The 27,519-nt window shown below is 39.3% G+C and overlaps 2 protein-coding genes across 3 annotated transcripts in view; one reads left to right on the top strand and one right to left on the bottom strand.

The window, feature by feature from the left end:
- The window catches only part of PYGL (glycogen phosphorylase L), a 43,856-nt gene extending 39,664 nt beyond the window's left edge, over positions 1 to 4,192 (top strand). The window contains exons 18-20 of the mRNA XM_047862234.1: positions 660 to 794; positions 1,229 to 1,295; positions 3,847 to 4,192. Of these exons, the coding sequence (XP_047718190.1) occupies positions 660 to 794; positions 1,229 to 1,295; positions 3,847 to 4,023 (379 nt within the window). The 3' untranslated portion in view covers positions 4,024 to 4,192. The remainder of the gene's footprint in view (positions 1 to 659; positions 795 to 1,228; positions 1,296 to 3,846) is intronic.
- A 115-nt stretch (positions 4,193 to 4,307) lies between these two features.
- Positions 4,308 to 27,519, bottom strand: part of ABHD12B (abhydrolase domain containing 12B) — a 29,327-nt gene continuing 6,115 nt past the window's right edge. Inside the window, exons 3-13 of one of the 2 annotated variants that reach the window (XM_047862235.1) lie at positions 27,166 to 27,268; positions 25,431 to 25,550; positions 23,460 to 23,490; positions 20,220 to 20,265; positions 19,985 to 20,114; positions 19,527 to 19,564; positions 15,284 to 15,363; positions 6,624 to 6,706; positions 5,551 to 5,629; positions 4,848 to 4,966; positions 4,308 to 4,723 (exon numbers count right to left, since the gene is read on the bottom strand). In XM_047862235.1, coding sequence (XP_047718191.1) covers positions 4,696 to 4,723; positions 4,848 to 4,966; positions 5,551 to 5,629; positions 6,624 to 6,706; positions 15,284 to 15,363; positions 19,527 to 19,564; positions 19,985 to 20,114; positions 20,220 to 20,265; positions 23,460 to 23,490; positions 25,431 to 25,550; positions 27,166 to 27,268 — 857 coding nt within the window. In that variant the 3' untranslated portion in view covers positions 4,308 to 4,695. The remainder of the gene's footprint in view (positions 4,724 to 4,847; positions 4,967 to 5,550; positions 5,630 to 6,623; positions 6,707 to 15,283; positions 15,364 to 19,526; positions 19,565 to 19,984; positions 20,115 to 20,219; positions 20,266 to 23,459; positions 23,491 to 25,430; positions 25,551 to 27,165; positions 27,269 to 27,519) is intronic. The other variant, XM_047862237.1, reaches the window with a different exon arrangement.

The following is a 27,519-nucleotide window of genomic DNA, read 5'->3' as shown; positions in this document are numbered from 1 at the left end:
GTTCCTAGAGAAGCCTCCCAAAGACCCCTGCCCCTCTAGTACATGCTCTCAAATTAGTAAACTGACATTCCTCCAGTTTACCTCAGGTATTTTTCAAACTGCTGCTTCCATGCTGTATCTCCATAGAGCTGTTTACTGTACTATCTCTTTAAAGTCAGGGACTTGGTTTCCTATTGCTCTCCCAGAGCCAGCCTGCTGATTTTTAAAATCCCAGGTGGTAATCCCCGCTGATTATAAGAACTCACAAAATTCAATACTTATGGTTTTCAAAGCCAAATGTTATGGGGATTTGTCTTCCTCATGTGGGTTCTTCTGTGTGAGAGTCTGTCTCTCTACCCTCTCCATGCCCACAGCATCCCTCCCTCCTAAAGACAGTCCCATGGGTCACTTTAGCTCCCAACCATATCTCTGTTCTTCCCACCCTCTTTGGCGTGGCCTCTTCTCTACATTTAGCTGTGGAAAGTCTGTTCTGTCAGTTTTTGGGTCATTTTCTGGGTTATTTACACTAATGTGTGTGTTACCTAGCTGTATTTGTGGGACGAGGTGAGCTTAGGGTCCTCCTGTTGCATCATCTTCCCTGGAAGTCACCTGTCTAGGGTATTGTTAATCACATATACTAACTTAACCTTTTTCTTATCATCCCCACTCCCATCTCACAGGTATGACGCAAAAGAATATTATGAGGCACTTCCAGAGCTGAAGCTTGTGATTGATCAAATTGACAATGGCTTCTTCTCTCCCAAACAGCCAGACCTCTTCAAAGACTTAATCAACATGCTATTTTATCATGACAGGTGAGTTCCCACAAGAAGATGGTATTTCAGCCATGAAAAGTGGACAAGAATATCTTAAACCAGCTGTAACACACCCATGTAATTAGAATGCTCTGTGATCTGAGAAGCTAACCTACTCTTAGAAAGAAATATTAGATATTCTCTACTAACCAAGCTAGGAAGGTTTAAGAACAAGACCCACAAATCTGGTATTCTTTTTCTCTTTCTGCTGGTATACCCAGCTTTCACAAACATCCATATGTTGACATTCTTATCTGTGGAAAGAACAATATAAAGGTTGAAGCTGGTTAAAATTCTTGTGAATTGAAATATAAGTTTGGTGAACCAGCCATACCTGACATTAAGTAAAACAGAATTTTAAGTGGAATCTTAGCACACATATTTTAATGAAGCTTTTTGTTGGTTTGTGTTTTCCTTCCAATCACAAAAAACAGGTTTAAAGTCTTTGCAGACTATGAGGCCTATGTCAAGTGTCAAGAAAAAGTCAGCCAGCTGTACATGGTAAGTACATTGATGAGACCTATAAAAGGACCCAGTTTACTATGGTTAAAATTTTTGTTTCTTTTTATTAAATCTAAATAATAGGGCCCCATTATCAATCCAAAAAGAGAAGTGAGACAACTATCTAGGTTATTCAGATCAAAACTTGGCTTTTGTCATGTTCAGACAGAGGCTGAGATTTGACATGTAAGTAGTAATTGTGAATTTTTTAATATTCAAGTAAAAATATCACAATTCAGTATTTATTGAACACCCACCATATAGCAGGCATGGCCTGGAAGCTAAGATTATAAAGCCAAGTTAAATATGCATTTTACCAACTCGTTGATTTGACAGAGAGGCTTTGGGGACTCCTTGGTGGCAGGCACTGGACTAGGGCTCGCCACCAAAAGTGTGCATCACAGTCACCGGGAGCAACTTCTCCAAAACACAGCTGCCAGCCCCGCTCTGAGAGATGGTGACCCAGTAGTGGGTGGCATCACCATCAGTGTCTGAAAACTTGTTAAGATGATTCTCAGGCTGAGCCTCAGTTAATTAGGGCAAGTACTGACCCCTAGTCCAGGAAAATTGAACAGTAAGTACCTCTCATGGACTACCCATGGAGTGAGGCTATCTGTACGATACAAATATATAGAAAGAGGGGAGGTTTCATGTTTGAATTTTAAAAAGGAAAAGAAAGGAACAAGAAAGACTGGGCTTTATTAAAAAGAAAAAAAAAAAAAAAGAAGCTAGAGCCATGTGAGTAACCCTTCACATGCAAGGTTATACATCTTCAAATAGCCTAGCCCTCCAGGAGCATTTAGTAAATGCTAATAAAAATGGAAATTTAGTAAATATAGAGAGGTTGATCATCTCTGATAAGAAAGACTTTCAGTAATTGCTGGAACTACAGAAGAGTAGATACAGGAGACTGGCTCTGTGCCAGGACTCCAGGATGGTTTTCTTGAGGTTGATGCCCTTGAGCTTTCTGGGCATGGTTTCCCTCATATAGTCTCCATTTTTGCCCTTTAATTCGAAAGCCTTTATACAGCAGAAGAGCAAGTTTCCATAGAATTTTCTTCTGCCCTTTGGACACATGACTGACTACTTCCAACAAAAACGTGCTTCACTAACATTTCTTTCTATTCCTTTCCCAAAACAGGTGACAGGTAGTTCCTACAGTTATCCCATGGGTCCCATTGGGGTTTTAAAATAAGATCAAAGCCCATGCTACTTTACAGACCTTATCTTCTGGTAGAATCATATCCAGTCCCCCAAAAATGTATAGACCACAGTAAATTCCAGCTAATGGCTCTAAGCAAGGAAGGGCAGTCCTTAAGCTGAGTGGCTCACTACCTGCCTCCAAGAACTCAAAACAGGCGAAAGAAAGTGGCCAACTCAGGCTCTTTCCTCTTGATCTCAACTCATGCTATGTGTAGAATGGCTACAGAGGAAAAGAAATATAAATAGAGCAAGACAGGAAAATATGAACAAGGGCAAGGACAGATGTGAATGTCAGTTTTGCACAATGGATCTCTTTGCTAATGTTCTGGCCTGTATCCAAAGATGCCTATCTCAAAGCCCTGCATTTGGTTCAGTCTTTCTTGTTCACTTATACAAATTGCAGTTTTTACTCTTAACAATAATCATATTGTTAGGCTTAGAAACATGTTGGGAAGTCTATTCATTATAAGTTTAAATAGTTTAAAAAAGTGAAAAAAGGAGGTTTTTATTTTCTTCTTATTTTAGTAAGTTTTCAAAGTCTGAATAAACTGATTTTAGACTCTGTTTTGCAGTACTTGTGGAATAATGGAAGTTTTAGTTTTTCTTCTAAATGCTTATGATACATTGCTAATGGCTTTGAGTCATGCTCTGGTCATTTTTAATGAACATTCAGAGTTCTTTACAATATCATGAGAGTGTAAAATAAATAGCTTCTTGTATTCTTTTGTATAAAAATTATAAAATTTGGATATTATATATTTTATTAAGGATAAGGCCTTAATTGATCCTGTTTTGAAATCCCAATGGAACATTTGGGATTCAGTATAAATCTACTGGAGCATCTTCCTTCAGAAAGAACAAAAAAAGAGAAGGAGGTCAATACATTCTCCCATTAGATTATTTGCTGCATGATAGCTGTCATTCTAGAGTAGAGTTTTTCAAACTATGATGTCAGCCACAGGTTAAATCTCTTGACATGGCATCTAGCAAACAATGAATGTTCTGTCTAAAGGGAGGTAAAATAAAAAATAAAAGCATGGGAAATATGGCTTGCATGCCAGAACACTGTAACCGTAGCAACAATTACCAATTAGGGAATTTATATCCATGATTTCTCTTAAAATGAAAAATACTTTTTTTTCACTCTTAAATATATTCTAAATAGGAGAAAAGCACAATCTGCCCTATCTAGCTCTCAGCCGTGAAAGAAATATATTTATGATTCACTACAACTTACTCTTGTCATTTTCTCCATGAAATGTGCTTGGGTATACTTGGCCTAGCGTTTGTCATAAAGTTTGATGGGCACTCAGGCTGTGGGCTATATATATGTATGTGTTGTTTACAGAATCCAAAGGCCTGGAACACAATGGTACTCAAAAACATAGCTGCTGCAGGGAAATTCTCTAGTGACCGAACAATTAAGGAATATGCCAGGGACATTTGGAACATGGAGCCTTCAGATCTCAAGATTTCCCTATCCAGTGAATCTAGCAATGGGGTGAACAAAGCCAATGGAAAGTAAGTTGTAAAATGTCTCTAGGAAAAAAATAGCTTCTTACTGGATTTAAACACTTTTACAACATTCTTTGATTTTGTTTTGTTTTGTTAGCAAATAATCTAAGAATTTCTGGGCATTGGGAAGAAAGTATAAGACTGTATTAGGGCTAAAAATAAAGTGTCAATTTACAAGGGCTGCATGAGTGCCAAAACTTGTTATTTGATGGCAGATTGAGTAGCATGCTAGAACTTTTCCCAGTGCTATTCAAAAAGCTAGGAAATACTTGAAATGTTTTAATTCCATTTAAATTTACTAAACTAAAACAAGGTATTTAACTACATCGGAGCACCTTTCCTACACTTTTAAGTCCCAACCACAGACCACCTTATTCATAAATATCCCCAGCATGTTTAATAACTGCACATTTTTAGATGGGGTCCAAATTTTACCAAATTCTGATTCTCTACAGTGAGGTTTCAGTTTGTTCCACAAAGTAAACTGAGATAAGGTAAATGAGAACTTTCAATAACACCTAGCATCCATGCTTTCCCTCCTTACTAAAATGGCAGGTGACTTGTAGAAATGTCAGTGACTTCAGCTCATCCAAGCAGCCCGGTGCAGTTTCCCATAAAAAATATATATCATCGGTGGTGTTCAGACCAAGTCTTCACTGTAGATTTCCATCCCTCTCAGCCCTCATGCCCACTGCTTGCTCAGGAAATCTCTGCAAAAAAAAAAAGGACCTAGGTCAGCACACATGCCTTCTCTACTTCCTTGTCTAAGTAAGCCAGAGCAGCCCTAATTGCCTTGAAGGGAAAGATAATCACATTTAGTAAAGCAACTCTTACCTCACAGTTTTTAACAGCATGGGGCTTTTACAGAGCAAGTTGTGTTGGAAACCAGGAGGAAAGATCACCATCTTGACCCTCTCTTTGTTCCTGTATGCATTATGTGCAATTTCATAGAGCTGCACGGGACAGAAAGACCGAGACTCAAAGGCTGACAATCAAAGGTGGTGTTTTTCTAGTTTAATTTTCCTAAGAGGGTACAGAAGCAGCCATCTTGGGGAGGTAGTCCCATTAAGTCAGAGACAAGGGAGTCTCCACTCCCTCCCCCCAGCTGGTTGCCTCTACAACTGAGGAACTGAAAGCTGCACAGCTCACGCGGAACACTGACGGGTCGTCATCCTTCTCCGCCAACACCCTCCCTGCATGGGGACAGGAACTGCAACAGACCATCTCTGTTTATTGACATCCCATTTTTAGAGCTGCTGTGGGAGAGACTACATGGAGGTTCCCATAGCAGCCTGGGATCTTTCTATACCTGCAGATGCATGGATGAGGAACCAGGGTCCACCACAAACACGCCTTCAGCTAAGTAGCACAGCACACTAATGCTTCTTGTATACGCCAGGCAGCATGGCTATTTAGGGGTGGAGAGAGTCCCTCATAATGTCAGAGACCCTCCTGTGGGCTCTAATCAGACTGTGGCTAGATGAGAGAATAGTGAAATAAGCATGGCATGTTTCAGTCAGCACTGGGCTTAGTTTACCTTTTTTCCAAACTCCAAAGGCACTGTGTTGTCATCCTCACCATGTATGATGAGAAGGGGAGAAGACAGGGATTTAACACTAGGGACAAGTAGGAGAAGAACAGTCTTGAGGTTTGCCTTCAAATACAGGATCTCTCTTTCCTTCTCTCCCAGGAACCACAACTTTGTACATAATAAACTTCATATAGTAACTGTTTCTTTCCAGGCAAGATTATCTCTCTTCTGTTTACTCAATTTAATTAAGTATTTAATTAAGTTAACTTATTTCTATGTGATTTTTTAAAATAATGACGAAGAAAAATACTAAAAACACTGAATTTTTATACTTAAAAGGACCTAATCTTTTTCTTTATTCTACCTTATTTCATAATTTCTGGAATATTTTAATTAAAAGACCATATAAAAGAAAATAAAACAACTCAAAACCCAAAAATAACAAGAACCACCACAGGACTAAAGAGAACTCTTTGTAGCAATGTTTTACTTTCCCCCATAAATGTACAGATGGACACGTGATCAACAAGTTTAATCAGCTTCCTGGTCAACCTCCTGATTTAGTAATTCAGAAAGGCTACAGCAGGAAGAAGACTTGTTCCTCACTCTAGCAACTTTCTCAAACAGTACTCCCCAAATTCTGATACTCATCTACCCCATCCCAGTGACTCACTGTTACTCCTGGGAAGGTTAGATCCTTCAGTTGTGCTGACATAGAGAAAGGACTGATAACAACGGCCCATTTGGAGGCACTCTTACGTTCTCCAGCTGCAAGAGCTAACCTGCCAAATTTTGGTCATTAGACCAAGTAATGTTAGGCTAGACCCCAGAGCTCCTTTTAAAAGGTCCTGATTTCTGATAGACCCTAAATCTACAACTCCCTTTACGACTTCAGAGAAAGTACTGAATTGGTGAAGTTATAAAATCAGACATGAGGAAAAATATCAAATACTAAATATTTGTGGACACGTTAGCCCATCTAAAAATTCTCATCTACCCATTCAGTAAGTCACATGATAGTTAACCCCCTCCCAGAATCCCACAGATATAGTAATGGCATATTTTCATCATTAGCTTACTTTTCATCATTAGGGAAGACTATTTTGTCTTTCCTCAGGGCATCCATAAGCGTGCGTAAAAATCCTGGAAGTTTCCGGTAAATCTATTTTTTTTAAAGGAAAAAAAATTAAAACATGGCCTATATCTGTGTCATTTGTTAGTTTCCTACATGAATTTTAGTAATGTAGACAATAGCAACTTACTACATATAATAAACTTTAAAAAAAAACCTCATGAATTTAAAAGTAACTTGTGTCATTGTAGGAAAATTGGAATATACCAAAAGGAAGAAAGGAGAAACAAATCACACATAATCCCCACCATCCACAGAGAATCACTGTTAACGTTTTGTTGTTTTTGCTTCCTATCTTTCTTTAAAATACAAATAGCACCACTATTTTTCTTCACACTTGTAAAGAAGCAGTGATAAGCATAATCTAAAAATTGCTTCTATGGTGAACATAATTTACTGGTTTAGGTGTGAAACAGAATATTCTGATTAGTCAAAAATTCTGATGAAAGTATACAATACATAGATAATTTTTTAAAGGATTTAAACATTAGAAACTGTTGAATAAAATTTAATGTTGCAGTGCTTTAAAAGGGCAATTTAGGTTTTAACAATGACCACAGGACTCCAAATATAAAAATTATCATTCTAAACATAGTGAATTTCCTCTTCAGTGGTAAATTATAGTAAATAGAAGGCTAGCCTAATTAGCTTTTACCACATTGTTATTAAATCAATAAGTAAATTCATTTACATGTCCTAAAAAACATCCATCTCAACTGAATATGAGGAAAAGACAGGAACCCTGAGCAATATTGTACCTTTGTCACAAAATTCTAACCCTACCCCTAAACTGTATCCCCAGTGCATTCATTTCTCTCCATTCCCACTGTCACCCAGCATAATCTACCCTTCTCCTCTTGTTTGGATTGTGCCAGCAGTCAGTTGTGGCTCCCTGCTTCTAGCCTCAGGCTGCTATAATCCACTTCCCATGGGGAAGCCAAGGTGGTAGTTTTGATGTGCAGTTTGTGTCATATCACTCTTTTGTTTCACATTTTCGAAAGGCACTACCTTGGCCTTCGAGGCTCTACAGAATGTGGCTGCTGTGTCTCTGCCCTCTCACTAAGCCCACTCCTGTCCACCCTCAGGCCCTGCTGCCTTCCGTTCCTGGAATATATCAGGCTTGAGCCCATCTCAGGACCCCTGCCTATCTTTTCCCTCAACTCAAGACCTCCAGATTTTCCCATGACAGCCCCTTATCATGCACGTCTCACCTCAGATGATAGGTAAGAGAGGTTTTCCCTACCCCCCGCTTCTCCACCACCCAGTCACTCCCTGTCACAGCACTACTCACTCCTGAGAATCAGCTTATTGTGTACTTGCCTTCTCTCTGTCTCTCCAGCAAGTATATATACTTCCTAGGATGTCAGGCCACCATTTTCTTCCAACCGGTGGTATTCCCAGAACCTAGAAAAGTTCCCGGTACCTAGCAGACACTCGGTACCTACTTGCTAAAGATGGAATGAATCTACTGTGCAAATATCCCTGGCATAAACAGTAAGCTATTATCTGTCATTTTCATCTTAGTGTGACTTGAATTTCGTTCAGATTTTATTCCTTGGAATAGATTTGCTAAGAGAAAAGGCCAGAAAAGTATCCCATGTATTCCTCCATTGTGCCTACGAGGGGAGTGGGGAGGAAAGAGCAATGTAATAAATGGGGCGTTGCCAAAGGAAGGAGATGAGTACAGCATAGGAAGGCTGGGGCCAGGAAAGACAAACAACTGCTTCACAGTTTAAAAAAGAAAAGAAGGATATTCACTGTAGAAGCAATTTTTAGGTTATGCATATCACTGCCCCTTTATGGTATGGAGAAATTAGAGTTGCCAGCTAGCACAAATCATTTACTGTAGTCTCTTGCTATGAACTGTAGTGATAGAGAACAGCATCTTTCTAAATATAATGAACTTAAAAAAATGTGGTTTCCTGATTTTAAAAAATAATTCCCATCACTGTAGAGAAAGTGGTACAGAATAGGTACGCTGGGTCCAGTACAGACAAACGTCTGCTTCACAATTTTGGTGTAGGCCTGCTGTTTTCAGGAAACTTCCATGTTTTCATGGGATTTGTTTGGCTTGCATTTCTTGCATGGTCTCATGGCAAGTGATTTGCATTCAGGTGCAACCTGGAGATCCTAATACACCCTCTCATGTCCCTTCTTCCTTTTCCCTCCTCTTACCCATAACTAAGGGCAAGATTTCTTGTTTTGTTTTCTTTTGTGTTTGTCGTCTGATTCTGCCACCCCTGGGATCAGGACTCCTCTGAGGGAAATTCAGTAAGAGAAGCCCTTCAGCAGTTCATCTCAAAGTCCAAAGGCATAAAAAGAAAGCAGGCCCAAGTCAATCTACTCCCACTATTCCTTACCAGCCAGAGGTAAGGAGACTTAGACTCTTGAGACTCAGCGGTCACACCATCCCCTCTAGCCCAGACTACAGTGATGGGCCCCTAATTGGTCTTCCTGACTCCTGTCTTCCGGAATGCCACCAAATAAATATCCTTAAAAGACCAGTTATGCAAAACCTACTGTCACAAAGCTTTGGTATTACCGCACAAGCTACTTAAAACAAGGAACTTCTATCTTGACTGCAAGCCCATCCACATCTGGCCACAATCTTTCATTCCAAAGGCTGCACAATTCCAGTCTGTCTGCCTAGAGTTAGAAGATGTAGGATTGAGTCCCATTTCCTCTTCTTATAGGGGTGTGACAGCTGGGGAAGCCTCTGAGCCGCCATTTCACTCAGCTCTAAGTAGAGGCAGTGATGCCAAACTCAGAGAGTTGCTATGAGGATTTAAGAGGATGACAAGTATGCAAGATATTTCATGGAAGCCTTATATGACTCTCAGGTATTTTATAACACACAGTTGCCCCACTCCACCACGTGCTTTGGTTCACATTCTCCCCTCCCCTCTGTGTTTGCTAACTGTTCTCCCTTACCTTCAAGAAAGGAACTTAGATCCTATCTTATGGCCTTCACTGACCATACCTGCACACGAAACCCTTCTCTTCCCTGAATTCTTCCTTTCCTGAAATTATTGTTCTGGATCCCACACTAGCACTTACCTTAATCTACTTTGCAATAGAAAACATGGGAAGGGGGGAACAAACGTTGGTTGAGTGCCCACCAGCAGCTGGGTACTTTGCAATGATTATCTTACTTAATTTAATCTTCTAAACAAGTGTAGGCAGTATCAACCCCATTATATAAAAATGGGAAAACTCAGAGCAGGGAAATAACTTACCAAGATCATAATTGGTTAGTGGCAGAAGCCAAATTTCAACCCAAATCTGTCTGGCTGCATAGCCCATGCTGTTTTTTCCACCATGTCACGCTGCCTTCCTATTTTGAGTAATGAAATTGATTCCAAAGTGACATATGGAAATCCCTGTCATTGTTTTATACCCACTGTTAATTTCCTGTCTCCCCAACTAGACAGGAAGTTCTTGGGAGTGAGGACCCATGCCTTTCACTCTATTTGTATGTCTCAACGCCACCTACACGTTCTTATTTAACAGTCATATTCAGAGTAAAGGCACTCCACTGATACAAAAATAGTTAATGGTCACTCAGTGCTTACTTTGTCCTGGGAACTATTATATTATAGATGCTTTTCATATGTTAATTTATCTAGTTATCACAGTAATCTGGAATAGGTTATTATTACCCCCATTTTATAGATAAAGTGTTTAGTCCTTAAAAGCAATTAGTCCAAGATTATACAGCTGTTACACGACAGCCCTGGAAATCAAGCCAGCAAGTCTGACGCCAGAGCTGTGGTTCTTAAAGACAACATGATACTACAGAACTCCTACATTTCTAAACCATAAATGTACCTATTAAACTAAGGTTATATGACATTTTTAATTAAATTCCAAACTTAAAAATATTAGAATATTCCCCATTTCTAATAATAGAATTGTTACAAACCAAGCCTTTTGTCCAAGACAGCTAGAAAAGCTGGAAAAAAATATTTTAAAAACCTTTCTGAGAAGATGTCAGAGACCTACCAAGGCAGTGAGGTCTTGAGTGGTCTAGATCCCAGAGAGGAGGGAATCTCAGAGAGGTGAAACTGACATTCAACACCACTTTTCCCCTGGAGACACAGCAGGCAAGTCAGGGAAAGCAAGACAGTAGAGACAAAAGAACACAAATAGAAACAGATGACACAAATAGAAAAGAACATAGTAAGAAAGTAGATTTAAACCTAAATATATCATAACCACATTAAGTTAACTAGACTACTACAATTAACAGACAAGGGTTGTGGTACTGGAAAAGAAATCAAAACCCCACTATATGCTGCTAACGAGATATATGTTAAATACAAGAATTCAGAAACGTTGAAGGTCAAGGAATAGAAAATGATACATCATGCAAACACTATTCAAAACAAAGGTGTATTAATATTGGACATGGACAAAGTTGACTTTAAGTCAAGAAGCATTATTAATCAACACAAGGGATATTTCATGATAAAAAAAGGATCAATTTCACATGGAAGATATAAAATTAAATTATTACTAGATGTATGTTCCTAATAACATACCCTTAAAAAAGCTAAAGCAAAGATTGACAGAACTAGAATAGAAATAACTCTACAATGATGATGATGAGACATTGTAATACTCTTCCCTGGGTAACCAATAAAACAACCAGTGAGAAAAATTGGTGAGAATATGGAAGAATTGAACAGCATGAGTAATCTTGACCTAATTGACATAAATAGAACACTACGCCAAAAACGGAACATATTCTTTACGAGCATATGGAACATATACCAAAATTGGCCATATGTTGGGACATAAAGCAAGTCTGAATAAATTTCAAAAACTGAAATCGTACAGAGAGAAATCTCAGATCATGATAGAATTAAGCTAGATATCAATGCCAAACATAACCAAATCCCCAAATGTATCAAAATTACAAAATATACTTGTGAATAACCCATAGGTTGAGAAAGTCACAATATTTTTTTTTTTTTTTGAGACAGAGAGACAGAGCATGAGCAGGGGAGGGGCAGAGAAAGAGGGAGACAGAATCGGAAGCAGGCCCCAGGCTCTGAGCCATCAGCCCAGAGCCCAACGCGGGGCTCGAACTCACGGACCGTGAGATCGTGACCTGAGCTAAAGTCGGACGCTTAACCGACTGAGCCACCCAGGTGCCCTGAAAGTCACAATATTATAAAATATTTTGAACTGAATAATAATTAAAATACATTTGAAAATGTGGGATGCAGCTGAAGAGTGGCTTCAGTGGAGTATGGCTTCGTGAATAAATTAGAAAAGAGGAAATACTGAAATAAATTATTCAAGTACCATCTTAGAAACTTTTTAAATTTTGTTTAAAGTTTATTTGTTTTGAGTCTCTGCACTGGGTGGGCCTAACACAGGGCTTGATCCCATGACCATGAGATCATGAATGAGCAAAAATCAAAAGTTGTGTGCTTAAAACCGACTGAGCCACCCAGGCATCCCTAGAAACTTTTAAAATAATAAATTGAATCTAAAGAAAACAGAAGAAAGGGAATAATTCAGGTAAAACCAGAAATTAATAAAATAGAAAACATTCAGCATAGGTAATCAACAAAGTCTGAGTTGGTTCTTTGAAAAGACTAAAAAATAATTCTTGCTATAAACACTGGCTGTCTCCCTTCTCCTTAGCCTTGGATAACCAAAGCCATTACCCCTAGAAGGTTATGTCACCTTCCTCCAACCTATCCTCTAACCCTGGGGATAACAGAAACAACCACCCCTGTTAATTCGCAGCTTAGAGTCCCATGTGGATTAGACCAAAGCTACACTTTACCTGAAGTTACATCTTGTTCTGCTCTTTCCCCTTCCCTATCCTACAACCCTCATTCAAATGACCTTGCAGGCTTCTCCTTTATGGTACTCTCTCAATAAATCGTGACATCAAATATCTGCCATAGGTTCTGCTTCTAGGAGAACCTGACCTAAAACTAAAATTAAGAAAACCTCAATCAGTCAACATAAACTTATAAATACCATGTTCATAAATTGGAAGATTCAGTATTAGAAAAGTATCAATTCCCCCATGTTATAGACCTAATGCAATTCCAGTCAAAATCCTGGGATGTTTTTTATAGAAATTGATAAGCATATACCAAAATGTATGTCAAAATACAAAGGATCAAGAATAGTCAAGACAAATATTCAGTAAGAAGGAAAAAGCTGAAGCAGTTACATAGCCAGATATTTAAAAAAAAAAACCTATATTATACAGCCATAGTACGTAAGAGATTGCAGTATTCATATAAGAATGGACAGATAGACAAGGGAGAAAAATGAGAATTTACCAACAGACCCATATATATTAAGCCCTGATATGTGCAAACATTGGCTCTGTAGACTTGGTAGGGAAGGTTTGTTTAGTAAATGATATGAAACCAAAACTGGATATCCACATGGACTGCCTCATACATATACAAAACCCACCTGTAAATTATAGATGTAAATGTAAAAGGTAAAACAGAATTTCTGTAAGATAGCATAGAAGAATATCTTCATAATCTTTGGTAACCAGAGTTTTATTAGGCAGCACACTTTTCTTAAAAATATTAACCAAAAAAAAAATAGTTGATAAACTGGTCTACATTAAATTTAGGAACATCTCTTCATCATAAGATATCATTCAGGGAGTAAAAAAGGCAAAATAAGCAAATATACTTGCAGTACAAATAATTTTCTAATGACTTATCCTATAAAAAAAACTTATCCTACAAATAAAAAAAGACAATTTAAAAAGGAGCAAAGACATAAACAAGTATCTTACAAGAGATGATATCTAAATGACTAATAAACTTCAAAAAATGCCCACCTTCATTAGTCATAAGGGAAATACAACGAGATATCCATACAAGGGCAAGGATATGAAGCAATTGGAATGCTCACACACAACAGGTGGGAGAGTAAAGTAGTAAAGTCACCTTGGAAAACTGTTTAGCACTGTAATTACTAAAGCTGAACATATGCATATCTTACTATCCAACAATTCCACTCCTAGGGTATATACTTCAGTGAAACATATACACGTTTGCAGAATACATGTTCAAGAACATTCATAACAACTTTATTAATTACCCCAAAGAGAAAGCAACTCAAATGTCCATAAACAACAGGTCAATGAAGTATAGTATATTTATACAATGATACACTATTTGGTATTATGTTCAATGTTATACAAATTATATATTTATATAATATATAAGTTATAAATTAAATTATATAAAATTATATTGCTCAGAGAGGCACACATAGCCAATAACACTATAAAGAGAAGCTTGGATATGATGACCATAAAACTCAGTGTAAGGATTGTATATCTAAGGTGAGCCTTATTGGATTGGGAAATGTCATACAGGAGACTTCTGGGGTACTAGTGATACTAATTTCTAGACTTAAGTGTTAGTTACATGGATGTTCTGTTCATAATTATTTGTTAAATTGTGTGTTTCCCTATTAGATTTCAAAATTAGAATTTCAAAAAAGAAACAAAAGTACATGGAAAGATTGTACCTGAATTATACCTACAAGTTAGTGAATTTATTAGTAATTACTTAGAGTAATATAATAAATGCTCATTAGTGGTTACCTTAAGATGAATATTTAATTGTCTAAAACCAATTGAAAGTGTTTTATTGTATCTTAAATTATTCAGCATTCAGTATCATCTATTATTGGGAAGATTCTTATATTGAGATGGAGTTTATAATACAGTTATTCTCAAGATTATGTGGTTCGGTGAACTAGCTGTCCCAGGAAGTAATGAGCTACCTTCTCCAGAAATAGTTAAGCAAATTCAGAAAGTTCTATGATGATTTATTGTAAAAAAAAAAAAAAAAAAAAAAAAGATTCCAAAAGTAGGCAGTTGAATTAAAGTACCCTTAAAATGCCTTCTGACATTAACCAACAATCTAAAAATTTGGATCATGTTGTCATGTATCCCCTCTGAGAATTCTACCACTCTCTTTCTCTGTCTCATTTACTAACATTTATATGGAGGCATGACTAAGCAATTGAACATTAGGCATGGAATTATGAAATTAATAATGAAAATATTAAATTAGGATAATCTACATGACAGGTTTAAAAATGACACTTTGTTGCCCAATTCTTTAAACTTTATCTTCTTGGGAAGTTTGTCTTCTCTACTTGGGATAAAACCATTTGGTAGTTTGCTTGAATTCTCTAAAGACTTTTTTTTTTTAATCATAAAATAATGAAAAATATATGGCTGACAATCATAGGGCTAAAAATGATGTATGAGAGGCATGTTTTCACCTTAAAAAGAAAGTGTAATAAACTAAGTCAAGTCTATTTAAAAAACTACATGATAAAAGATACAGTTAATGGAAGAGGAGGAAAAAAACTTTGGCCCTTAATAAGCCACTATCTCAATTTATTAGAAGAAAAGAAAAGAACTAGAAAATCCAAAAGCATTGTGCCCTCCTTCAATAGCAACTGGCTAATAACTTGTCTTAGGTTAGAATAACTTAGAAAGATATAATACCAGAAAATGGTTAATAAGCATAAGTGTGTGGAAATCGCTTTGGAAACACTTTGACATCTTGTGAAGATGAATCAGAGACTCACCTTTAACAAGGGATAATTGATACTTGCAACCCATATGTTGGTAAATGGAGCCTCCAGGATAATAGCGTCAACTGGGAATCCTTGAAAATAATAAAAAAGAAGTAACTCCTCTATCATATATAAATACTACCTTTCTTAAATAAGGAGTTCTAAGGTCTTGTACATGAATTGCCTATGCCAAAATTATTTGTGAAGCTTATTAATAATGCAGATTCCTGGACTCCACACTAGACTTGAGTCAGTCAAAATCTCAAAGGAGAGGGGTGGAGAATGCACACTTTTTTAAGTAGGCTTCATACCCAGCATGGAGCCCAGGGCAGGGTTTGAACTCACAACCCTGAGATCAAGACCTGAGCTGAGCTCAAGAGTTGGATGCTTAACTGACTGAGTCACCCAGGTGCCCCAAGAGTGCTCATTTATTTTTTATTTTTTATTCTTATTTTTATTTATTAATTTTTTTTTTGAGAGAGAGAGGCAGAATGTGAGCCGGTAAGGGTCAGAGAGAGAGGAAGACACAGAATCTGAAGCAGGCTCCAGGCTTTGAGCTGTCAGAACAGAGCCCGATGCAGGGCTCAAACTCACAAACCATGAGATCATGACCTGAGCAGAAGTCAGGTGCCCAACCAACTGAGCCACCCAGGCACCCCCAAGAATGCTCATTTTTAACAAGCACCCCCACCCCAAGAGATTTCTATGCACATGATAATTGAAAACCATTACCTTCTTCTAAAACATAAAACCACATTTTCATGACTTAGATAATTTAAGAAAGCAAAGTACTATAGGAAGGGAGATTGTTCTGCAGCTCACTGTTTAGAAAGTACTAGATGCTTACTAGGTTGTTTTAGCCAACACTCCCTCTAAGAACAATGAGAAAATGTGTGTTAGATGGGGATGTGAATTTGTATATGTACACAGTAGTCCCCCTTTATCCACAATTTCACTCTCTGCAGTTTCAGTTACCTGCAGTCAAGTATGGTCCAGAAGGAGATAATCCTGCTTCAGTCATATTATCAGAAGGTCAGTAGTAGCCTAACACTACACAATGCCTACATCATTTGCCTCACTTCATCGTGTAGGCATTTTATCACCTCACATCATCACAGGAACTGAATACAGTACAATGTTTTAAGAAAGAGAGACCATAGTCATATAACTTTTATTATAGTATACTGTTATATATGTTAGTGTGTTATTATTAATCTCTTACTGTGCCTAATTTATATTTTGAGAGAGAGAGAGTGCAAGTAGGATAGGGGCAGAGAATCCCAAGCAGGCTCTGTGCTATTAGCACAGAGCCTGATGTGGGGCTTAATCCCATGAACCAGGAGATCGTGACCTGAGCCAAAATCAAGACTCAGACGTTCAACCAACTGAGGCACCCAGGTGTCCTGTGCCTAATTTATAAATTAAACTTTATCAGGGGCACCTGGGTGGCTCAGTCGGTTAAGCATCCAACTTTGGCTCAGGTCATGCTCTCACGATCATGGGTTCGAGCCCTGCCTCAGGCTCTGTGCTGACAGCTCAGACCCTGGAGCCTGCTTCGGATTCTGTGTCTCCATCTCTCTGCCCCCCCCCCCATGTCCCACATACTCTGTGTGTCTCTCAAAAATAAACATTAAAAAATTTTTTTCAAAAAAGCTTACAAGTATATACATATACGAAAAACATAGTCTATATAGGGTTTGGTATTATCTGTGGTTTCAGGCATCCATTGTAGGTCTTGGAACATACTCCCCATGGATAAGGGAGGGCTACTATATATGTATATGTATATGTATATGTATATGTATATGTATATGTATATGTATATGTATATGTATATGTTTGAAGGCATCTCAGAGCTACTAAATCAATGAGATTTTGAGAGCCAATAACAAAAGAAAAACAGCCACAAGATTTTGAGCTGCTTTTCCCCTCAAAGCAGTTGAAACTTTGAAAGCAACAGTGGTGGCTTCTCATAGAGGCTTAGATCTAGTGAGAACTTTCAGCATTCCCACAGGATCAAAAGGACAAAAATTAGAGTTCAGAATCTGACAAGAAGGAGGGCTCAAGAAATTTCTCAGACTTTTGTTTGGACTTCAAAGGACTACACCCTGGGAGTAATGGTGAACTAGAAACAGACCAGCTGTCATAAAGACTGAAGCCCAGCTTCAAATCAGCTCAATTTCTGATTGAATTAAGGTGATCTCCCCTCTATTTTAACTGCCTTTCAGAAGAAAAGTAACTTTGGAATATTATCCCTAGTCCCTCAAATCACCTCTACAATTTCCATAAACAATGTCTACATTTAATCAAAAATAACTAGGCATACAACAAGTAAAAACAAAAACATAAAGAGACCAAAAATACAAAACAACAACAACAGATAACAGAAACAGATCAACAAAGGAACTAGATACTGGCGTTATGATATATGGACTTTAAAATAACTTGTAAATAAACTGTAATATAGTAAAATATTTATTAAAATTTTAATATTTAATAAAATTTGGTATTACATAGTAAACAGTGTACTATGTCAAAAGAAAATATTTAAACTGGAGCACAGGAGCACCTAGGTGTCTCAGTCATTTGTGTCTGACTTTGGCTCACGTCATGATCTTGAGGTTTGTGAGTTTGAGGCCCGCATCAGGGTCTGTGCTGAAAGCTCACAGCCTAAAGCCTGCTTCAGATTCTGTGTCTCCCTCTCTCTCTCTGCTCTTCCCCCACTCATACTCTGTCTCTCTGTGTCTCTCAAAAATGAATAAACGTTTTTAAAAAATGAAAAAAATAAAAATAAACTAGAGCACAAATAGAAAAATGTCTGGAAAACCCAGAAAAGAATATTGGAAACATAGAGGACATGGGAACAGATCTAAAAAAATACATATAATTATAGTCCCAGGGGGGAGAGAAGATGAAAAATGGGGTAGGCACAATATTTGAAGATATAATGACCAATTTTCCAAAATGGATGAACATCAAGCCAGAGTTCAGAGGTATTATGAACCCCAAGCAGGATAAGTACTAGGAAACCCACACCTAGGAAAATCACAGTAAAAATGCTGAAAACCAAAGACAAAAAGAATCTCAAAATAACCAGAAGAAAAAGTAAACATTATCTTCAAATTAAGGAGCAGCAGTAAGACTGGAAGCTGACTTCCCAATGGAATAGTGAAAGCCAGAACAAGATGGATGATGTCTTCAAAGTATTGAAATAAAATAACTACCAACCAAGTATGCCCAATGGAAATATCCTTCAAAAATGAAGATAAAATAAAGATATTTTCAGGCCCAAACTGAGAGAATTCTTCACCACAGACAGGCAGAACAAAAATCCCAAATGAAAGCACAGAAATGCTATAAGTAGTAAAAAGCAAAGAAAAGGGTAAATCTAAATATTGACTTCATACTATAAGAATAGTAATGTTTTATGGAGCGAGTAATAAAGAGGAAATTAAAATACATGATAGCAAGAGTTCATAAGTCAGGAATGTAAATGGAATTAAAGTGTTCTAAGGTCATTGCATTATCTAAGAAGTGAAGTACTCATTTGTGTGAGAATTTAGGTCAGATAAATACAGCATCATCAACATTGTGCAGGAAGTGTGTGCAGGGAGCTATGAGAACTTAGAGGAGCAGGAAATAATATCTGCTTTATTTCCATATCTAAGTAAGACTGAGTATAGCAGGTGACTTGCTTTCAAATGTTATGTAACTCAACCTGACCTGTATTGACAAGTTAGGTTTAAGATATAACGCAAGAGATTACGTGCTTTTAACGTACATCAAAATCCCCTTGTCCTATTCACAGAGATTCTAATTCGTGAAAACAGCTAGGATCCAGGAACTGTGTGCTTATAACAAGCACCTCTGGGGATTCTGATACAGGCAGCTGTCAGAACACTTTGGGAAACACTGACATAAACGTGATGGAAGAAGGGCTGCAGCAAGCAAGTCCTGCTTGTTATTTCATAAATGTATTTTTTCCTCCCCTATAATCCAAATTACTCCATAGTAACATTTACTTCACAGTGAGGGCTTTTTCAAAGGTAATTTTAACTGTTCCTCAGCATTTACTTTTAATTTCATGATCTTGAAGAGCAACTGTTATTTTATATTAAATAGAAAAAAAAAGCTTATTGCACTATCAGAAACTGTCTCAGGTTGGGGTGCTTGAGGTATCTCTGTGTTCTGAGCGTGCACAGTGTTTACTTTCCCACCCCCAGCTAAGAAATAACACATGAGCATTTTATGGTACCTTTCTCTTCCAGTACTTTTGCGGCATTGGTCGCAACTCTGTAAAGCAATGAAAATTAGTACATTTGTGAAGCAGTAACTTAACAGTCAAGTAAACAGTACAGACATCCAATATGAGCATCTGATGAAAGCTCTGGACCCTCCGCTAGAACACAGACACAAAATTTCGCATAGGATTTCAAGGAGTTCCACTGGCCCTAAATTAAGAATCCTTTTCTTTAAAACTCTCAAGGAGAGTTCTGGAATGGGCTTCAGTGTCACAGATGACCGTAGAGCTATACCCTCCCATGCATTACAAACTAGCACCTGCGATGGCAATGTCTCTAGCCACGTGTGGGATGTGAGAGAAACCAGAGCCCCCTCTCCTGGCTCAGTGCTCCTTCTTCTGTGCACTGCTGCCTTTGATATGACACCAAAGTCCTAAGGACCCACCTAAAGCCATCTTCAGACCCCACTTACCCTGTACCCAGAGAGTGGCCCCAGAGACACACAGGGGTGGTACCACATCTCGCCTTGGTCCACTCATAGACGCAAATAGCATCTGCAGTCAGCCCCTCCTCTGTGGGCTTCCCTGTGGAGTCTCCGAACCCTGGCAGTAAGGAAAGACAAGCACAGAATCACTACCTCCAAAACCGGGGCCATAAAAGCCCTCCTGCTTATTGAAAAGTCTTTATATACTGTTCTTAACACATACCTCTGTAGTCCACAGACAGGACATGAAAGCCACCGTCACTCAGCACCTAGATGACAAAGGAGCTGTTACCATTTTAATTAGAGGGTGTAAACAGAAAAGGTGGTATAACCTCTTCAACACTTCCATAAAACTAGTTGTGATGGCTTCATAGGCAGGGAATAGATGAAATCTGCTGCCTGACTTCAAATGTGAGGTCAGACTCAACAGGAAAGGAGCGAGGCGGGGGCAGAGCAGGGTCAGACAGCCTGCTCACACCCCGGCTGTGCCCCTTACTGGCTGTGTGACCTTGAGCAAGCCACTAAACATCCGAATATGTAAATATTATTCTGAAAAGTGAAAAACACTAGTGGCTATCTTCAGGATTGTTGGAAGATTACATGAAATGACATATTAAAGTGTCTTGGTACATAGTAAATGTCTGTTTCAAGAATTCCCTTGAGAACAGAAGGTCTACACAGAGTTGTAAAAGAGGAGTCAAATAATGGGAAGATATTGATATTAAATATGAACAAAGAGTTAATACCAATCAAAAATAAACAGATTGCCTGATTCTGTGAAACCATTGCTAAGCCCCAAGTGGATGAATGAGGAAGGAATACGAAAATATAATTTCAAATGAAATGAATTGCAATGATAGACAAAGAGAAAAGGGGGACAAAAATGGAAAATGTTCTTTAATCCTCACAATAGTCCCTAAAAGTTAGGTGTTATCCCCATTTTATAGATAAAGAAATTGAGTCTGGGGGTTTAGGTTAGTTCTTGGTCACCCAAATGGCTAGAGGCAGAACCAGGATTCACACCTGGGACTGCTTATGTCCAAACACTGCACTTCCCCTGCCATTGGATAGAGGTAGGTAGCTGAATCTCACCTAGGAATCTTTAAATATAAATCCAACCAATAATGAGAAACTAAGTGAAACTTTGTAATATCTCCAAAATAGTTATCCAAGACACAGAGCAGTTAGGCATCCGGGGAAATTGGAGTATTCACGTGATCACTATACAATGAAAGACCACTTGATGAAAAAACTCAAGAACGGTAACAGATCTTACTCCTAAGAATTGATCTCTAGGAGAAAATTCCAAAAGAAGAATAAACTAAAGGCTTAAAGTTTTCTCTATCAATATTATTTAAATGATTTTAGCAGGGGGACTATTGACTTTATAATTAGATAATGTTGTACCTAAGAACAGTGGAATAGTTAAGTAAATAAACAATTGTCAATAAATATAATGGAGAATGATCACCTTTTAAATTAGTGACTGTGACAACTATGGGAAAACATGGAACAATGTTTATAATGTAGTATTAAGTAAGAGCACAACATAAAATTACATGCAGATGCAATCACAGTTATGTAAAAACTTTATATAAAGAGATAAAGACGGTTAGGTGGATTACAAATTAATGAAAACAGCCATGTTGAATGACTGAAGCTATGAATGAATGGATGAATGAATGAGACAATGAGAAGGAGGGAAGGAAGGAAGGCAAGAAGAAAGAGAGGAACGACAACAATAGTAAAGATCTAATTTTTTTAAGTTTATGTATTTTGAGAGAGCGAGAGAGGGCACATACGTGAATGGGGAAGGGCAGAGAGGGGGGAGAGAGAGAGAGAGAGAGAGAGAGAGAGAGAGAGACAGTGTCCCAAGCAGGTTCCACACTGTCAACGCGAAGCCTGACACAGGGCTCGAACTCATGAACTGTGAGATCATGACTGGGCACAAATCAAGAGTCGGACACTTAACCGACTGAGCCATCCAGGTACCCCAAGATTTAATTTTTAAAGGAAATCATCCATTCAAAGAAGAGAATGAAGGACTAAGATGTTTGGTCAGGCTGGGAAATGATGACCATGGCACAAGGTATCCAGGGTCGGCCTGGGGGAAGAAGTCTTATCATACCTTTCCCTCCCACCCCAACTACCACAAGCATGACCTGGCTACTTTTCACACCTACACCTACGACTCTTTTCCTTTCTGTGCACACAGGGGATATACAATTCAGCTTTGCCAAGAGTGGGAGAGGGAAAAACACATGTTCTCATGGACATCAGCTTCACCACCATCTGGCCTAGGAAGTGTGGAGAGTGAGGTGCAGGGTAGAAAGCAAACCTAAAAATTAATAGACGTGATCATCCCAGGCAGAACTGCATCCAGACCACCACTCCTCCGCAAGAGTCAGTCTGAGAAGGCAGTGAAGACAGGGAGGAGTAGACATGAGAGGAGTTTCTTGTCTGAATAAGGGAGGGAAGATGAAGGGGGCACTTGGCCATGCTGGGCCTGGCAGGATTCCCATTAACGCTGTCACGCCAGGAAAGGGCTCTAAGGTGGGAGGGCGTGTGGGAGGAGAGATCAGGTCCTATGGTCAATAACTGGACAAGCAGCCTGGTCACCTGAGGGAGAGGTGACCCAATCAGGGTGTGGGAGAAGATGAACAGGTAGCTGCCCTACCAGCCATGAGTCAGATATGGCTGAGTGGAAAGCCTGCTCCCTCACACTTGGAAATGCAGGGGCCGTGCCCCACAAACTGTAGTCAGGTAGCAGGCTAGCGAGAAGAGCAGTGTGGCCACCATTTCACTTGCAAAACCCTTCATGGGACTGAAGCCAGAGCCTGAATGACTTTTTTTTTTTTAATGTTTATTTATATGTGAGAGAGAGACAGAGCACGAAAGACAGAGTGAAAGAGAGAGGGAGACACAGGATCTGAAGTAGGCTCCAGGCTTTGAGCTGTCAGCACAGAGCCTGACACAGGGCTGGAACCCTCAAACCGTGAGATCATGACCTGAGCTGAAGTTGGACACTTAACCGAGTCACCCAGGTGCCCCCTGAATGACTTTTAAAAGCAGACATTCTATGTCTTTATCCTCTTCCACCAAAAGAAAAAAAAGGAGGGGGGGTTGTTTCCCATAGGAGTAACTTTCACATTTAATATACTCTCTCAACCCTCCTCCCAGCCCTCAGAAAAATCAAATAGGTCTTCAACTCCATCCGGTGATGAAGGTAATATATTTATGAAAGTGTTTTGGTTCTCAGAGATGTTCACTTCTGTTTTCATCCCCCGTGGTGACTGCAGGAAGAGAAACCCATGTGAGGGACTTTGAGCCCTAGACACCAAACCCACTCTCAGGAGCTCTCAGTAGATATCCGTGCTGAGGGCTGAGAAAGATCTGTGGCTGTAGCCCAAAAGAGAATAAATAAAGACATAGAATTGGTACCTTGAGGCCCCTTCAGACATACCTTTACGAGCTTAAGTCTGTGAGGAGCTGCCCTGTAAAGGAGGTAAAAAAAACAATTAAAAAAAAAAAAAAGAGCCAGAATTAGGAATTACCATGACAAATCCAATAAAAATCACTATCATGGTTCTGGCATCTGACCTCATGCCTTTCTTTTTCAGGTTAGAAAAGTAAATAACTAGGAGGAAGGGAAATGGTTTTTGGTGTCATAGCCCACTTGGATGTGTCAGGGTGAATGATGGACGGCTCCCCACTGCTGCTGTGTGCGTCTGTATGGGTGCCGGATGCCCAGGTGGCCAGTGCTTCTCAAAAGAGGCATGTGATTAACTACTGGTAATCCACTTCCTTTCACTGCTACACAGCAAAACTTATTTCTAAGAATACTTTTAGAAGCTACAGGAAAATCAGTTCCGGAAAGTGGCTTTTCAGAACAAAGGATGACACAGCCATGTTCATTCACTAAACGAAGATGTGCCTGTACCCTGTTCACCCTGCCATTAAGTGCAAGATGAAGTGAAGGAGACAGACTCACAGTCCCGAAGGTACAAGAAACCCTTTTTCCCCCAAATAACCGTATCATCTACTCTCTATTAATAAACGGGAGACAAAGATGATTCAAAAGGCAGAGGATTCTTTTAAAAACCATTTGAATTTTTGTTTTAGAGCCAAATGTCTTCAACTTCCATGGATCATGGAGCCCTTAAAACATGTAATTAAAGCTATGGGCCCATTTCCCAGAAAAATATATCCACACTTGACATTTTCTGCACAATTTTGTGGAAGAGGTTCATGGACCCTCCGGGGTTTTTCTCTGGGTCTCAAGTCTAGAACCACTATTTTCAACAAGGTCCTGGTGACCTCCCATTTGGCCTCCTTTTGGCTCAGTACTGCTGGTAGCAAGCTGAGACCTCTGGCAGGGAACAGGAAGAAGCTGGGGCTAACCCCAGAGCCAATAAATCTGGGATAACAGCAGATTCACACAGAGGGGCAGAAATGAACGTGTGGGCCAAATACATACACTGTAGCACCATGCCCAAGTTTGCCGAATCAGAACAATGTTAAACGGTGTTGAAAGATGTTGAATTTCATGGAAAGCCTCTGTAAATCTCTCTCTAAAATGGACATCTCCTGAAAGCCCTTGGTGCAAAGTCAAGTCTTGAGAAAGCCATCAAGACAGAAGAAGAGAGTGAAAAAAAGACACAGGCAACAGAGCCTAGGGGCAGATTCCAGAGCTTGTCACTTAGTGTGCAGTGTCCCTTCAGAGACAGAGCTGGGTCTGGAGGTCTCTGAGGCACGTCACCCCTCCCCCAACCCAAAGCGATGCAGTCACAGCTGATAATCATCACTGATGACAGGCCCACTGGAGGCTCTGGCAGCACATCAAAAGGGAGCAGGACTTCAGGGAGGCGTTCTTTGTTACAAAGCAAGGATGGAACAACAGAGAGTGGGCTGAGGCATCAGTATGCTAGACTAGAACCAGTCAGATGGTCCCCAGTACCAGTGGTCAGAATTCCAGATGATGTCTCATAGGGAGTCCATGCATTTGATTAACAGGATGCATGGTAATTAAGGAATCTCCATGTACTTCTGTGAGAAGACCATTGATATGGAAATTGTTCTCCTTTCCCCCTATCTCATGCCTGTTCCCTTTCCAGTTATCCGTGGGCTCAGTTCATCATTTCAGACACTCTTTGGAGTAAAGGAACCACTGCCTTCCTTGAAATTGGGATCCAAATTTTAGAAGTTAGTCTTTCAGTTAAAGATCTACTTTATTCTACATATGGAATATGTAGGGTTTTTTTTTTTTAAGAGAAGCCTATTGCCAGAACACCCTCAAATTTCCACAAAGGAGAAAAGACTATATGGAGGCATGCTTACAGAATTGAAAACTGAGCTCTGCCTTTTATTCCCCTATGCGGATGAAATGCTACCTCTCTTCTTTAAAAAACAAAAAACTCCAAGCAAAGGCACTGACCTATGTTCCGCGCTGCCATGAAGATAAACAATGATTGGATTGCCATCACGAAGGGCTGCTTCGTACCAGCAACGGTCCTTTCCCTTCGCATCCTCACCCCGGCAGCTGGGAACCGTGTGCCTGAAGAGCAAGGAAAGGTTTTAACAAACAGAGGGAATTGGCTTTCCTAGCCAAAGTCTGAAGCCCTCCTTACGTCAATCATAGATATAGATTTATATGTTTATATATGTATAAATATATACTACATATTTATGTATAGAAATTTCTGAGTATTATATGCACCTGGTAAAAATTAAAATATAATACCACAAACATCTTACAGCGAAAACCACTACTCTACCCCACCTCCCTCATGCACAGAAACAATCCCTTTTAACCATTTGCTGTTTTAGTTCTTCTGATGCCTACACCTATTAATCTGCCAAGACTGTGAATCTTAGGTGCTGTCCATTGAAATGAAGTCCATTGGGTGGAAACAAGTAAAAGACAATAGGTATTTGTCACCTGCTGTTTGTTTCGCTGAAAAAAGCAAGTTGAAAGAATTTAAAGGGAAACCAGTTTAGGTAGGAGAAAAGAACTTTAGTGTGAAATGAAGCTGTTCTCCAGAAAGCTGTGACCTTGTGATTTTAAACACCTGCCTAAACACCAGTTCCTCCACCCTGTTAAATCAGTGAACGAATCCTGAGGACACAAATCCTGCCATATGACATGTCACAAAGGGACTTGGAAAATTGGCTACGTAATGATAAATCTTCAGTCCTCTCAACCGTTTAGGGGCAGAAAGTCTGACATCAAACCCATCAGCACCGAGAGGACAGGCATCACTGCCAGGTGGATAAGCCAGGGCAGGAGCAAAGAATAAAAAGATTTTCAAATACCAGCACAATTAGCTGAACCACACGGTGCACATTAGGAAGAAGTTATGTGAATCCATGTTGGTTTCCACACATTCTAGGAACACACATTTGAACTCAGGAAGAGGAAGCATAAAACAGGACACTGGAAAAATGTCAGCCAAGAACAAGTAGTAGAACCAAACAGAAAAATATATTGACATTAGCATAGCAAAAAAAGCAATAGAACACTCATGATTTTGACAGTTGAGTGTCTTCTCTGTGCCAAGCACTGTGCTAAGCAGTGAAAACCCGCCAACAAAGTCACCTACAAAAGTTAGAGTCTTGTAAAGAAGACTGACATTAACCAAATAATCGCACAAGCACTGATTGAATTACCGTGGGAATAAATGCCGTACAGGACAAGCACAGGTGGCCTAAAATGGGAGATGAGGCAGGGCTTCGTTGAAAATTACCAAATTACCATTGAAATGGAGACCCTGAAGATGAGTAGGCAGTTAGCTGGCCGAAAGGAGGGAGCAAAGTGTTGCACTCAGAGCATATCCTGCGAGAGCGTGGCTTGGTGTGCAAGGAGGCCAGCAGGTCTGCAATAGTGTAGGAAGGCTGGTGTGGAATAAGGCAGAAGAGTGAGGCAGGGCAGGTCCTTCAGACCCGGTGAAAGAGCCAATGCACAGAGCAACACCCAAAAGACTTTGCACTCCAAGGTAAAATCAGTGAGAAGCAAATTCAGGTAGGTCAGATATCCGTACAAAGGGAAGGTATATGGAACAGCAAGAAACACCAACCTCTCCACAGGTGACTCACACCGTGCTGCTCACCCGTGCCCTTGTAACATGAAAACCATGTCCGTGAAGCGGCCCAGTGTCCCTCAGTGCACTCACCAGATTCCCAGAATCACCCCAGGTTCGACTCTGATATAGAAGTTCACTGTGTGAGCAATCTTTAACTCCGGTCTCTTTAAATCCACAAGAAAGGGTGCTTTGACTAGAAAGCAGAAGTCATTATCAACACCCCAAATCAAATCCCGTGTCTTTTAATCACTATCGAAAAAAGTAGTTAGTCTCATGGTTAACATGGTTTCTAAGTTGCAAGCTGCCACACGAAATTCTTAGCAAAGTATTTTACTTTATAAACTAGGAGTAGCCCACAGGAGAGGTGCCAAAACAAAAACAAGACAACAATAAAACAAAAAAACCCTAAAGCAAGATTTTAAAATAGCACCAGTGTGATAGGCC

This window comes from Prionailurus viverrinus, chromosome B3 (genome assembly GCF_022837055.1).
Source record: "Prionailurus viverrinus isolate Anna chromosome B3, UM_Priviv_1.0, whole genome shotgun sequence".
Classification (NCBI taxonomy): Eukaryota; Metazoa; Chordata; class Mammalia; order Carnivora; family Felidae; genus Prionailurus; species Prionailurus viverrinus.
This window is presented reverse-complemented; position numbering and strand designations above follow the sequence as displayed.